This window comes from Rhinichthys klamathensis, unplaced genomic scaffold (assembly GCF_029890125.1).
Source record: "Rhinichthys klamathensis goyatoka isolate OS25496 unplaced genomic scaffold, OSU_Roscu_1.1 h1tg000430l_1, whole genome shotgun sequence".
In the NCBI taxonomy this organism is placed as follows: Eukaryota; Metazoa; Chordata; class Actinopteri; order Cypriniformes; family Leuciscidae; genus Rhinichthys; species Rhinichthys klamathensis.
This window is the reverse complement of record NW_026606926.1, coordinates 459,927-474,801: the sequence shown is the minus strand read 5'-3', so window position 1 is coordinate 474,801 and position 14,875 is coordinate 459,927. Positions and strand designations below refer to the sequence as shown.

Genomic DNA, 14,875 nt, shown 5'->3' with positions numbered 1-14,875 from the left:
TGTTTGTGTATATTCATTCAAATAATGTCAGAAATGTGGTGATGATGAGATGGCAAACAGCATGGCTGTACTGGGATTCATTACAGCTCTGCACAAATGTTGTTTATCTGAGGATGCGCTGCGCTTGCAGGGTGAATTAATTGAACCGTCTGAGTAAATTAGTTACTAATCGGTCTCAGAGGCATAAAAAAAAAAGCCCTATGTTACTCATTGATAACAGCGAGCTGCTTTTCTGGGTCAAGGCTGCTTTGGCTGAGGGGGGAAAAAAGCATTCTGAATCTGAAATTTGACATTTAGGGGAACTGAATGATGTGCTAACTTACAAAACAACACTATTTTTGCTCGATATATAACCACAGAGGAAGAGTGTTGTGCATTTCAGGATAAGAAGGAAATATTTAGTGCTGTCAAACTGAAAAACAAGCTATTCCTGGATTTCAGGAAGGAATTATTGAGAAAAAGCAATACAAATTGAGCTCTAATAAGACAATTTTGTTGCTCCTTAGCTTAAAGTGGACATCTGTTTTAAAGATGCAAAGGGAAGTGTAAGTGTGCATGCAGTTTTGGTTCAGCCTAAACACTTGACGACGGTTTCGCACAATGCTGCAAGGCTGCAGCATAAAGCACATCTTCCATTGCGGTCGTTCTCTCTTTTTCTGTCGTTCTCAGCTGTCTCAGGTCTGCGGTGTGCTGTTCAACAGAAAACAGGAAACAGCTGAAGCGCGTTCGCGAGTTCTCAGAAAACGCAAACGTGCAGTTGTTTGCAATCGGAGGGCTTTAAATTTGCCACGTGCTTAGCTTACGGCCATGCTCGTTCTTTATCACCTTCCCCATCTGATATGTCATAACACTTATCAAACTAATAAAGATTCATATTAGTTCTAGAGTACATCAAAGCAGTTTGATGAACAAACTGTGGTTAAAAAAAACAGGCTTGACTGCTTAGCCCGAACAGTCAACGGATGTTTACCAAGGGTTAGGCTTCTCGTTCCACACCAGGCCAAAGTACAGCAAATCCACACAATGAATCTTTTAAACTCAGATCTTAAACAAGATCACCCATGCCATTTTTGAGCCAGAGACAAAATAACAGCAGATTTTCAACTACATATGAGTCACAAGAAACCTGTCACGAACATATTTCAGCCAAAAACATAGGAAATAAATAAATTATATTTTGCTTAAAGAAGATTAAGCCTATTTTTAGGGCCATTAAGAGTGTTTGCATTTTCACATTATTATATGAATTATATGAAAATCGTCCCCCGCAATTGTCATTATCATAATGCAAAAAAAAAAAAAAATTTAATTACCGCAAAGCGAAAAAATGAAAGCTTTCTCTTTATCCTGAAAATATAAAAATCTTGATATTTCAATCAGACGATATTCAATAATCATAAAAAGAATCGTATTGCGGATGCATCACAGTATTGACAATTTGGAGGAAAATAAATAAGATCACAAAACAAAAAATAAGGCTTGGACATGTTTCCATGAGATTTGCTTATATGTGTGTGAGAGAGTGAGAAGGTGTTGGTGTTTTCATATGTGTCTGCTGGTTATCTTTTCCCTTCTCTGAGTCAGCAGTTCACCACATACACCAGGCCAGAGACCTTTCTGAGAGACAGAGAAACAGAGAGCGAGGGGGCCTGTTAAAAGTACCCAGCTATTCTAAGCATTCCTCTCGCTGTAAAAGCAGGAACATACATTCCATCTCAGAAACAGAGAGAGAAAACGAGGTGACATATAGATCTGGAAGTCCCCTAAATGACAAACACGGCGTGTCTCAATCAATGTCTCAATACCAATGTCTTAGTAATGGCAATGGCATTTGAGCTGCATGAACTCTACAAACTTCTTTCCAATCCTAAAACTGTTTCTGGTTTTAATTAAATTGTGAATCCTAGATTTTCAATGTAGACTCAGACCTTTAAACACCATAACACAAACTGAAATATATCAAGCAGGAAAGAAGAGACATCTCCACTGGTGACCCTTGCTATCAGCTCCACTGGTCTTCAGCAAGAGTAACAACTTTAACAAGATAAGTGTAAAAACAACAGATAACAGGCATTATCTTGACCCTCACTTTATAAACTACTGCGCACATAAAAATATAAAAACAGGGCAGAAAAACTGCTTTTGAAAGCCAAAGGTATGCTGGTGCTTTCAACGCAGAAATCATATTATCGGATCAGATCATAATAATATGCATAATTAATAAAAAGAATATGCTCATCGTGTCAGTTCTACAGAGTATATATGCAGTCTGTTCTTTGGGATGAAAGGAAAGTAGCACCTGACAGGGGTTTTATTCTGAATAAAAGAAGACAGACACACACACACACAGAGAGAGAGAGAGAGAGAAAGCAACCAGGTGAGTCTCTCCCACAGTGAAAGAGAGACTGCAGTTTCCTTCCAGCTGCTTTCACTCAGGTCCCGTTTGTTGTGGTCCAGTGCTGCACATGAAGAACGAGAGGGTGGTTGAGCGCCGAAAGGCAGAAGTGAGAAGAAAGAGGAACAAACCAAGGCCACACAGTGTGAAGGAACACACACTTACAGCATATCCACAGATATGTTTTTACTGTGTGCGGTCCTGCATCTAAACACAATCTCAAGCTCTGCCAGATTCCGTGTGTTTGTGATGTTGTTTACCGCATGCTTGCATACTTCCCTGGAAAAACCGTATGCTCAAGCGTCTTGGTCAGAACGACTTTTAGCAGAGTAGGAAACAAGCTCGGCGACTCTGAACTGGCAAGGCCTAATAGATGTATTGGACCTGTTTTGAGTCACATCACATGACATGCACACCTACAGAATTGATGCCCCGCTTCAAACGCTCTCGCTCCTTTCCAAGTGTTCAAACATCTAAAGGACACACGAACAGCTAGACACGGCAGGTCCTTTCATTTTCTTTTTTGTTATACTCGTCTTCTCCCCACCCCCATCTCTCTTTCCATTCTCTGTCTTTGTCAATTGAATCGAAATACCCTCCATTTCAGATCGCTACCAGGCAGAAAACAGAATCTTGGAGACTGAGTCACTTTTTCTTTTCTTTTTTAGTGGAGTCAGCGCTTTGACAGCACCCACAATGCCTTGTGTGTCGTGACTTATTTGAGATGCTCTTGCTAGAGAACATTATCTTTGCAAACCTGCATGTCAGCAAACACAAAAGAAAAATGTTATTGATATAGACAAACATACTTGATGTAAGTTTAAGCTTGATGTGAGAAGAATATTACTCAGTGAAACAAATAATCATATAATAGAGAAAGCTATGCATTAGCATTCCCTTTTTTATCTATGTTAGCTGCTCAGTATAGCACAACACCCCTGAAAGTGTTTTTAATCTTTTCTCATTGTCCCTCTTTTCTACATCTAGGTTTTTGATCCATAAATGACTACAGAATCACAGGAAAATGACTAATTAGCTGATTAGCACTACAAGGACACATTGTGCAAACAACTATCCTAAGCTAGTGATGTCAAAATGCAGTAGCCAGGGGAAAATCCAAAACATTAATCCTATTGCACATTTTTAAGACCCAACTGAGGAAAAAAATATACTGATAAAATATCCTCTGTACTATAATGAAATCCTGGCAATGTGGTAAGGAAGCTAATAGCAATATAGCTAATAGTGCTATTAGCTTGCTTACCATATTGCTAGTATTTCATTATAGTACAGAGGATATTTTGGTGATGTTTTCAGCACCTACAATCAAGCGCTAACTGCTAACTAGCTGAAGCTTGAACCCTAGGGCCAAAGGCCTGTTCACACCAAGAATGATAACTATAACAATATTATTATCCACATCAACAGACTATAACTTTCTATTTATTATAGGCAAGTGCTGCATTGTCATCTGCCACAATAAATGTTCAATCTCTTTAAAGTCGGGTGCCGAATGAAAAAACGCAAATGATTCCGATGATATCTTTCGTCTGTCGTTACACTGTAAAAAGTGATCAGATGACTTAACTTAAAAAAAGTGAGGAAACCCATTCCGTTAAAATTATTAAGTAAATAAACGTCATGTGTAATTGAAAAATTAATTTAAGTGGAATTGTAACAAAGTGAGGAATCCCGTTGAGTTAAAATTAAATAAACTTCATGCGTAATTGAAAAAATATGTTTATAGTTTATACCATTTATATAGTCAAAGCACATAAGAACGGCCAAATGCTTTTCCACATATTAATGAGTTACAGATTAATGAGTAACAGTGATCATTTGTAATTAACTTTAAGCTGGTTAATGTTGGTTGAGTCTATTATTTTCAAAACGCAGCTGTACTAGACTCATGCTCTCTACTGACGTCCATACAGACTTCCTTTCTTTGTCTTAATAGAGGAAAAACTCAAAGCAGGTCAGTGACATCAGGGCCTGGTTACTAATATAACGTCTGGCATATTTGTCTAAAACGGCCGAACTGGAGCGGAGAATATCAGCATTCTCTGGTCTGTGATACAAAACTGTCGCATCCCCGTGCTGTTATACTAAATTTCATCCAAGACAAAGAATAAGCTAATGAAACATGAAAGCATATGTTAGAGTGTTTTGATAAATAATAAGACCAGATCCACGGGAAAACATTGCCAAGATAGGAAATCTTTTATTACAGAGAAAAAAACTTTTCTTCCAAAATATAGAAATCTGTACAACTTCCGCACAATCAATTTACATGAACTGTACAAATTTACAGCAGTTCATCACAACATACCCAAGAATGAGGAAAATAATGAACACAAGAGATGTACAGACGGGAAAAATCACAAGATACAGACAGCTTTATCTTGGGTTGCTCAGAATTTTTTCTTTTTTGTTTTAATTTAAAAAAAAAGAAAGAAAGGAATAGAGGGGGGAAAAAACAAACACGGAAAGTCTATCAGCACAGAGCATGGAAACTGATTTATATATTACCAAAACAACTTTGGTCCTCTCCAACACTCCTTACACAAATGGCTTCACTTATGAAAGAGGAATTCATGTTAAAATATGAAATACAAAAAGGAACACGTCTACACACAGCAAAATATCAATTATTGGCACTTCCCATATGTATGGTTATGTACTTAGTCTACCATATGTTGTACAATAACAATACATTCTACAAATATGGAACCACCTCAGATGCGAAAGTGGCAATAACGCAAATCACTTCTGAAATGACCAACAAAATTCCCAACCGAATCATTCCCTTCTGTTTTTCACATCTTAACATCCATAAGGGTTTCAATGAATGTCTGTGGCCTGAGCTTGGCAATACATTCCAATCGAGACGCTTCGGTCTCAAAGTCACATAACTTCAATGTTTAACCTATTAGTGCATTTCATGTGCTCTAGCCTCCGAGTATACTAGAGTTCAGACTTACAACGATACTTAAAACTTGTGTGCAAACATTTACTGAACTGAAACGGAGAATAGAAACGGTTTGCTGATGTTATTTCAGTGGAGGAGGGGGAAAGTAGCTAGTAGTAGTTTAAAAGCTGCAGATCTAAAAAACACTTAAATTGTCTGTTCCAATTTGGTTGAGATCACCAGAATGTGGTTAAAAAGCTTCAAAGGTAAAACCATCAGGCGAAGGGGGCCACGTGTCAGATTTCAAAGCATTCAGAGGGGTGGGATGGCGAATTGTGTCCGAATATTAGGGTTCGACCCATGCTTAAAATGTCAATTTTGATTTAAAAACAGACTTTCCACCCGTCTAAAATAATGGCTTGAGCAAAACGAGACAGAAAGGGACGGCAGTGCATCGACAACCCGGCGTTACCCATGGTCCTCGAGGGTCAAAAGTATTAGCACACATAGGACTGATCATCAGCACCCTGTCTCGGCAGTTTAACGGCTAAGGCAAGAGCAGTTTGTCGCACACATAAACGCACGCAAAGCCTGCAACCCGCTTATTTCCACCAACTTACACCAATGTAAACAGAATCAGCCAGAGACCAGGAGCATCCCGTATTAGCATCTCTTCCCGTCCCGACTCGGCCCTGTACGTAAGGCTCAGTGGGGTTTGGAGTGCGCTTGGTGTGTGTGTGTGTGTGTGCTGGCATAAAAACTCTCCACCAGGCTGCGAGAAGGGGGCCGGAGAGGATTGTAGCTGCCCTGATGTGAGGGTCCTACCCCCTCCTTCGCCCAGCCGACAGAGGGAGGTGATATGTTTTGACCGCGCACTCCTAGTTAAGACTGAGACAGGTGACGCCTGTTTGGAAAGTGCGTCGGGACACCCTCCGTAACAACCGAGCACCACTGGCCCTGCGATTCTGCGAGGAGATGGGAACATTGGTCCGTTTTTCGACGCCCTTTCTTGTTGGCCATGTACTGGCCGTAAATGAAGTCCTAGTGATTGACAACTAATCTCGAACAGCCTGAATCAGTCAATTGAAAGGATAAAAATTGGCTAGAGAGAACAACCTGGGATTGCAATGTCTCCCTCAGCTTTGAAAATATTGCAACCACGTCGCCCTGTGCAGAGCGCAAGCAGAGAAAGCGATTTACGACAACTGAATGAGGAGGTGCGCGATGGAATGCAGCTGGGTCAAATCAAAACGTCATCCCACACAGTCTAAAATGTCAAAGTGCATTCAACGTCCTTTCTAAACCAGGCAGAAAGTGAAGACCACATCTGCTCCAAGTAAAAAAAAAAATACAAAAACTTTGCTACATCTTTCATTTTGGTATGACAAGGGGCTTAAATAAATCAAATGTTTTGTCGTTGTTGGATTTTTCTTGAGTTTTTTTTTCTCTTTTTTGTTAGAAATTACATTCATCCAGGAGGGAGCCCCTAGAAAAAGCTACAAGCATGAGAACCTTTGCATCACAGTGCCATTGACGGCTAGAGTGGGTAACAGTATGACACAGGTATTCCATCGCGGCAGTGTACAGGATGAAGGCGGTTTGAAACCGGTTCACGTCGACCTGAAGCCCAAAAGGAGCTCCGGTTGTGTGCCAGACACTGAGAAAAGAGACAAAAGTACCGCTTTGTGGTCCAAAAAAGTGAGGTTTAAAAAAAAAAGAAAAAAAAAAGAGGCTCGTAGCGGCTACTCAGGTCTGGCACGGCTTCCCGAAGGTCTGGGCTTCAGCTCAACGAGAGAAAACGGAGAGATGATGAAATAGGATTCTGAGTGCAATTCCTAAACATTTTAGAGGGAGTTTGTGTTTATGCGATAACATAAACCGTGAAAGCGAAAGTGCAAAGTCAACATCGACAGACGATGGCAGAAAAAGCCCCCTTCTGTGAGCTGGGGGGCCGTGCGATGTTTCAGGTCTTCATTAGCTGCCCCAGGGTCGAGCCTCTGGTAGATCCAACACAATAACAGAACAGACAACCAAACGAGTGAAAATTAAACCTACGAGGTTTCCATCACCTGGACGATAGGACACATCCTGTTTTTTTTTTCTTCTTCTTCTCCTTTCTCTCTTTTTTATTTCTTAAAAATGATTTCTGTGAACCATTTAGCTGGACACAGTCATCATGTAGGTTTTAGCGGGGCTGGTGCGACCCATAACCATTAGTTCCTCCTTGCAGCTAATGCGACTGTCCACCATGGGGGATACCTGGGAGACAGAGGAGGAGGGGTGGCCGTTTCCAGTGGTAACGCTGGGGTTTCCGTTGGTAATTGGGAGGGACTCGTAGAGCACGCAGATTGAGCCGTCCTCTCCGATGCGGTAGGACACCTCAAATGGGTCGACCCACAATGTGAGCTCACTAGGAAGCAGCAGGTAGAGTTGCTGGATGCTCAGGCCAATACGCTGACCAGCCTGTCCCACCAGAGGGTCCATCTTGTGGTTGATACGTATGCAGCGATAACCAGAACCCTTGTTGGGACGATCTGGGAACCAGTGGTGTTTGTATTGCTCTGTAGGAGAGAGACAGAGGGGGTGGTTATGTAATCGTCCATATTTAAACTAATAAATAAAAAGCAATGGTAAACAAAGCAATGCACAAAAAATGAATTCACTGAAATGTTGTGTAAGATTTGTTCTGTGGAACTTGCTAATTATTTATTCAACTGTACTGACATTAAAACTATAGCCGACAAGTCATGGGCGTTATTAAGTTAGTCAATCTATTAAATTAAGTAGTCATCATAAATTATAAATATTAATTATGATGTATATAAAAGATATTTATTTTAAGATCTGCTACAAATTCTGCTTATTAAATTGAGTATTATTGAAGAATAATATCACACAAATTATTAATTCAATTAATTTGGGGTAGCAAATCAAAACTCTGGCTGATAATACCAATTAAAAAGAAATCTATTAAAAAGTTGTGTTAGGCAAGTGTTATTAAAGAACACTATTCATTTTAAGCGAGAGCTGCATATCATTTTAGGTGGAAATGAACATGCATTTTTAAATAACATTAATATTATATTATAATATTAATAATATATTCAGGTAATATTACTAATATTGGCCCGAAAACCTATATAGTCCCAATATATTGTGCATCCCTAAGCTTAGTAGACACCAAGACAATGGTTAACGGTTAGTTTTTTTTTGTACACTTTACTAAGTTCCAGAATTTTCTTCTATAGTTTGAAATCTTTCAATTCCAACATTTTTAAATAATAAAAAATTATTAAGTTTCAGAGTCCTTCATAAACTTTTTTCGAAAGCATGTGTTATTCTAGCAACAACAACAAAACAAATATTATATGGAAAAGGACTTGTATGCTTATATATTTAGAAACAAAAAGAAAATCAACTTCGTTATTCAGGAATAATACTTATCCCTACCCATAATAAATCGAACGAACACTGTATTAAAAAACACGCATTCTGCAATATGATAGTTTGGCCTTGTTAGGCAGCAAATGTAGCAGCAAAAAGATGGCGCAAGTCTAGAAAGGATATTTTTCACAGTGTGAAATGATTGTTGGTAGAACACAGATAAACAACCATTAACCATCTGTGTCCAAAGCCTACGTGACGGAGAGAGAGAGGGCCATTTGATTGCTCAATCCCCTTTTGGCCTGCAAGTCACAAAGTCTTCAAACACAACGAGAGCAAAAGGCTGAAGTCCTGGCAGAGCAGCTGGAGGGGGAGGGACCCTCCTCTTAAAGACAAAGTGTCCCATTTAAACAACCTGATTTCATCAAACATCACGGTTTCAAATGGATCAGCTTTGCTTTTTGCTAGTAGATGACGTTTTTGTCCATTTCTTTTGAGCTAATTCGTTTCAATGTATTATACGTGCGAGTATGTTAAGAAATGAGGCTAAACATAATATCACGACTTCTAATGCTCAGTCACAACCTACACAAAGGTCTTGTTTTTCAAAAAAGAAAATGACTTTTCGCAATTGCATTTTTTTTCCCTTCTGGCTCGGTGTATTGGGTGACAGGTGGAGAACAGAAGACAGAGGGATGGGTCTCAAGCCTCTTTGTACGGCTCTAAATAAGCCAGGCCCCCACAGGCCACCTGTAGACTTGGGTTAGATAATGACGCCTGTGTACCGTCTGTGACGTGCCGTCCCATTCTCCTAAAAGCCCTGTACACAATGATCAATGCAAATCAACCCACCCACAACTCTGGATGGAACCCAAACCCCAACAATGCTCGTACTACACGTACAAAATGTTTAACGAAGTGAAAACGTTGCTCGTCAACATCAAGATAACCTTTGGACCGTGTGGTGGCTGAATTAGGGAGTTTTATTTGTGAAAGAAGGCTTGCTGTAAGGTTGGGAATTAGGACAAAGCCGTGACGAACGTGTATTTAGTGATGTGATTAGCGAACAGGAAGCAGAGACAGATTTTCAGATACATCTTACACAACACCTGTTTTTTTTTTTCAATCTGGCAATCCTTTCTTATACACTCACATTTGAACTGTGTGGAGAAGGAACTAACCCACTTTTTCTACCCTATGGGGATTATGATGAGTCTTTGTTCCATTGTGTGGACATATGCTGGGTTGAGACAGCCGAGAAAGGAAGGAAAGAGAAAATCTAAACATTATGAAGTCCTCTGCAACAGTAATATGTGATGTGCAACTAGCCCCCGAACCCCCCACACTAGCCTCGCTTCCTCCATCGACGGCCATTTTGTCTGACTGGGGCCAAAACATCAGTTGTTTACCTAAAGAGCATTTAGTGACTGCCTTTTCCCAAAATGAGGAAAACAAAACAAAAATAAAATAAAAGGTTATAGTACTAAATAAAAAATATTTATATAAATACATAGCTTACTTGAAACATTTAGTTCCACATCTGACTGCAAACACGTGTATTTGTGTAAAATAACTTCTATTATGATGTTGGTAGATTTTATGTTTGATTGCTATTTCAATTGCAAACCACATTTTTATTCTATTGTATTTGTTTTTGTCTTATGAGTCGGAATGATGGGTTAAAAAAAAATCCTATTCCGTTAAAAAAAAAAACAGGAAAAAGATGGGTGACAAAATGGGGAAAGGACAACAACGTTAAAAGAACAGATATTATTTTTGTATGGCTAACAATAAACAATAATAATTCATTGTTATTCTAATTCTGTCTTTACACCTTTTTTCTTTTATTTGATCTAATTTTTGTTAGGAAAACTAACATAAATTGTAAAGAACTGTAATGTAGTTAAAACTTTCCATTTACAAACATTTCCAGTTGAACACAAAACAGACGAAATTGGCTATTCAACTTGTTAGAACGGTGTGTCCTTAAATGTTTATTATAACGAAACACAGGCACAATTATACACACTATTATCAGTGTGCAAAAGAGATGAAACATTAACCCTACATTTCATATCTCCAGTCTTGCTGTGCATTACGTAATTTACTGCCAACAGCATATGGCAAGCCATTTTAACATTTATTCCTTATAACTAACTAGTATCTAATTTTATATAGATATTTTTTTAATTACTACCCAGTAATCCGATATTAATTAGCAATTTTTCCTCAATCTCACCAATTAAGTTAACTAGCAAAGATTCTCCATAAAATGTTATGGCACAAATCTAAGTTTGTTACCAATAACAACCGAATAATCACTTTATAGTGACTAGGGCTGGGCTAGTGACTAATAGCATTCAAATAGGTACAAGTATGTAATAAATAAATAATACTAAGTTAATAAATAGATATTACTCACTACTGGAATGATTACAAATAAATTAAAAATTAAAGGCATACTAGCCAATATTTAAGTACTTACTAGTGAGATACAATTCACTATTTGATTGCGTTCTAGTAATTAAGAATAGGCCACGTAATATTAACAAAATCATACCTATTAGTTTAATGGAATAAATGTAATCTCGGCTTGCCATATGATGTCTAAAGAACCCAATGCATCCATTTTATGAACTAAACAAATAGTCCGTCGATAAACTGAGCTATTAATTACGATTTCGTCTCTAAGTTATACACACACGTTTATAAACAACTATATCTTTTGTCCTTTTATATCTTTCTTTGGGTCTCTGTTTGTGTCGAGGGTTTCGCCTGTTTATGTTCGTGCGCAAAGCCTCCGCGCGCTTCCGCCTATGTGGCCAAAGCACATAAATTAACTGATAAACAAAGAGATCGATGTTTTCCACATTTTTCACAAACAAACGACGCATGAATAGAACGTGGATATGATGAAGTTCATATCCGTGTGTAGAGAACGATACTTACCTGCCAGGATGTCCTGTAGGGTCTGGTTGAATGTCTGGAGCTGTCTGTCGTTCACATGTCCTTTAATCCGCAGGAATCTCGACAGAAACCCGACGGCGGCGTTTATTTCTGGCTTCATCGTTCCTCGGGCACAGAGGGTATGCATTGAGAGGCTCCGTGTGCTGTATGGCCAATGCGCTTTTGTTTCCTTTTGCAAAATGATCCTTGTTTTTCGAGTGTTTTAGTTCTCTGATGCCTATGCTGAGCATTTATTTGTCGATGAAGGAAAAACTCGGAGAGTGCTACGTGTTCCAGGACGATACAGTGCTTCGACTGGGGTTGTTTTGTCCGAATAAACACATAGAGGTGGATACCACCCTCCTCGGTCACAGTCCTCCAGAAGAGTAGACCGTAATGAAAGCGAGCAGCGCTTATGTAATGCCCCCTCCACCACCAGCAACAACAGCAACAACAACCAGCCAATCACCGCGCTTAGACGAGGTGACGTATGCGCGGAGGAGTGCGCTCATTACGTCACAACTCTAGAAATAAACAGAGCATGTGAAAAAAGCGCTGGTTTTTAACCCCTTCCACTGAACCACAACATAACATAAGACTTGAATTTCATGTACAAAATTGGTGTACATAACCTACGTATAATAACGGCTCAGGCTGTCATTTAAGAAAGGTGTGCATGCTTTAGCATTTATTACTAGCATCTGCAGTGATATTTGGAATTCCCCACTCACTTCAAGGGGAAGGCCCAATGTTAGTCTTTTAAAATGGACACATTGTACATCCTACACAACCACAAGTTTTCTGACCAAACTGTAGGTGTTTTAAGGAAGTCTCTTTCTGCCTCTGAGGGGGGAAATGTTTAAAATAATATATAAAGTCCTATTGTGAGATATATAAAGTCACAATTACTTTATTTTTCGTTCACTTGAGACAGAAACAGGCTTATATAGGCTATTTTTTACTGTCTGCACACAAAGCTTACAGTTACACACACGTGCCTTTTAAACATTGCTGGCGGTGATAAAAATAGAATAAAATATGTTGTCTAAGCCATTTACTTTATCTTAAAAAAGACAAAAATATATAATAATATTAATAATGTATGACAGTGTGATTAGGTTATGGAACTGTACATTTCCACAACCTGTTTTCATCCCTGAGAGAAACCTTGGCATTAACCTTTTCTCAGAACAGCGGGTTAGGAGGATGTTTTTACATGGCTATGTATTTACCAGTGGGAATAAACCACTGGAAGGTGTTTCAAAGTGACTAAGGAACATTCTGACCTAATTCTGTTGCTTTTTCTGTTGCGGCCAAAGGCAAATCACCTCTGAACTAGCGTGTGCTGACTCAAGCCTCAACCTGACCTGCCCTGCACACCTATCATTCAATTACACCAACATCTTGGTTGGTCCAAGACCAGCTAATGGCGGTATTTAGCAAATAACTACATTCTGAAATTGCCAGATGATCTCTGCAAATCTCTTTGATGCCAATGTCCAAAAATACCTGCAAGTCACTAGAATTAGGCTACCGTTTCATTATATTTGATCACAATATTTTATAACTCCATGAAACCTTGTTGTTTCACAGTTAGTATTCAACAATCCTCCCATGGGTGTTTCAGAGACGACTGAATCAAAGCCTCAGGTAAACATGGCAGCCAAGCCGCCCGCCATTCACCCGCACTGGAAAAATCCAGCGTGACTGAAAATAATCAAAATTTTAGTGGCAGCGATGAATCACAACATCACTATGTCTGCCCTCACTCCACCCACAAGTCCAAGGGGCTCGAAGGGATGAGAGGAATTCATGCATTTTGCAGGGCTGTGAGATCAGCTTTCCCTGTTTCTTTTAGGTAGGATTTTAGCGGTGGGGGGGAACTGACTCTAAATGTTAACGCTGAAACCAGAACAGTGCTATACTTAGTCTTTCATAGCCCATAATGCCTCAAAAGTAACAGTGATACCCCATATTAAACAAGCCATTCTGACAATTACTGTCCCATTACCGGAATACAGATTCCTCAAAGAAAAGAATAATGACCGTGACAGAGAACAGAAGAAAAGCAGACATGTGATATGTGAGTTTGAGCTCCTTTCTCAAGGTGAATGAGATGGACTATGTAAGACAACACCAATATAAAGACAAGCTGTGGAATCACTTGACTGAGACAATGTTTTATCACGCCGTTATTTCTTCATCCCTCGCTCTTGACCTCTCTTTGGAGAACATTGCCTTCATCCGTTAGAACTGACGCAATCTTTCCCCTTGACGCGGCTGATGGAGTGAGTAAACACGAGAGAGGGATAACAGAGAGGTGAACATTGAAAATAGAAGGGAGGAAGACTGTTTAAAAGGACAGATAAAACTTTGATCAGTTAACTCAGAACGTTACCTCAGCTCTAAATGTAAATTCTAATAATATAAATGAATAATGTATATTAATATTAAATGATATTATACACATCATAATAATACATTTACAAATTAATAATAATTTGTAAACTAGATTTTTTTTTTGTAAGTATTAATGATATTGTTTTATTTTAGATACCGTATTATATGTACAATTATACACACACATATATATATACACAATTATATATGTGCGTTTATAAAATATTATAATTAATATTCACTCATGAATTAATATAGAATAATGTATATATATATATATTTAAAAATGTATATATATATATATAATATAAATACTGTTTATATGTATAGATGCTGTATTAAAAGATAGACATGTACTGTGTGTGTGTGTGTGTGTGTGTGTGTGTGTGTGTGTGTGTGTGTGTGTGTGTGTGTGTGTGTGTGTGTGTGTGTGTGTGTGTGTGTGTGTGTGTGTGTGTGTGTGTGTGTGTGTGTGTGTGTGTGTGTGTGTGTGTGTGTGTGTGTGTGTGTGTGTGTGTGTGTGTGTGAGGTAGAAAATTACTTTCAGGGAACATTCTACCGTAATGAATCAGACTGTATCCCACACCCATCACACAGACACATTACACATACTGTGAATGATTTTCATTGGACAGGGCATGAGTGTGGTGTTTGGGTTGTGTCTCTGAATCATAGTCCTGTTGAGAACAAGATGCACACTTGGAATAAAAATACCAGTAGTTGTTTGCACACTTGATACCTCAACAATACCTAATTTGTTAACATTCTGATCCACACATATTTATTCACAAAATACTTTGTTTAGAGCAAAATACTTTGTTCTTAAATTAGTTTGATAACAT

At 38.7% G+C, this 14,875-nt stretch overlaps 1 protein-coding gene across 1 annotated transcript; it reads right to left on the bottom strand.

Moving 5' to 3' along the window:
* Positions 1 to 4,591: 4,591 nt before the first annotated feature.
* btg1 (B-cell translocation gene 1, anti-proliferative) lies at positions 4,592 to 12,040 on the bottom strand. Its single transcript, XM_056235729.1, has 2 exons — positions 11,637 to 12,040; positions 4,592 to 7,864 (listed from the first exon to the last, which is right to left on the bottom strand). Exons 1-2 carry the CDS (start codon positions 11,779 to 11,781, stop codon positions 7,461 to 7,463), a joined length of 549 nt encoding a protein of 182 aa, XP_056091704.1. The 5' UTR covers positions 11,782 to 12,040; the 3' UTR covers positions 4,592 to 7,460.
* Between the last annotated feature and the right edge of the window lie 2,835 nt (positions 12,041 to 14,875).

What these genes read in the sequence shown, in the direction of transcription:
- btg1 (XM_056235729.1), bottom strand. Translation starts at nt 11,781, where the DNA reads ATGCATACCCTCTGTGCCCGAGGAACGATGAAGCCAGAAATAAACGCC. An exon ending in CCTACAGGACATCCTGGCAG is followed by an intron (nt 7,865 to 11,636) that starts GTAAGTATCGTT and finishes TCTCTCCTACAG; the next exon opens with AGCAATACAAACACCACTGG.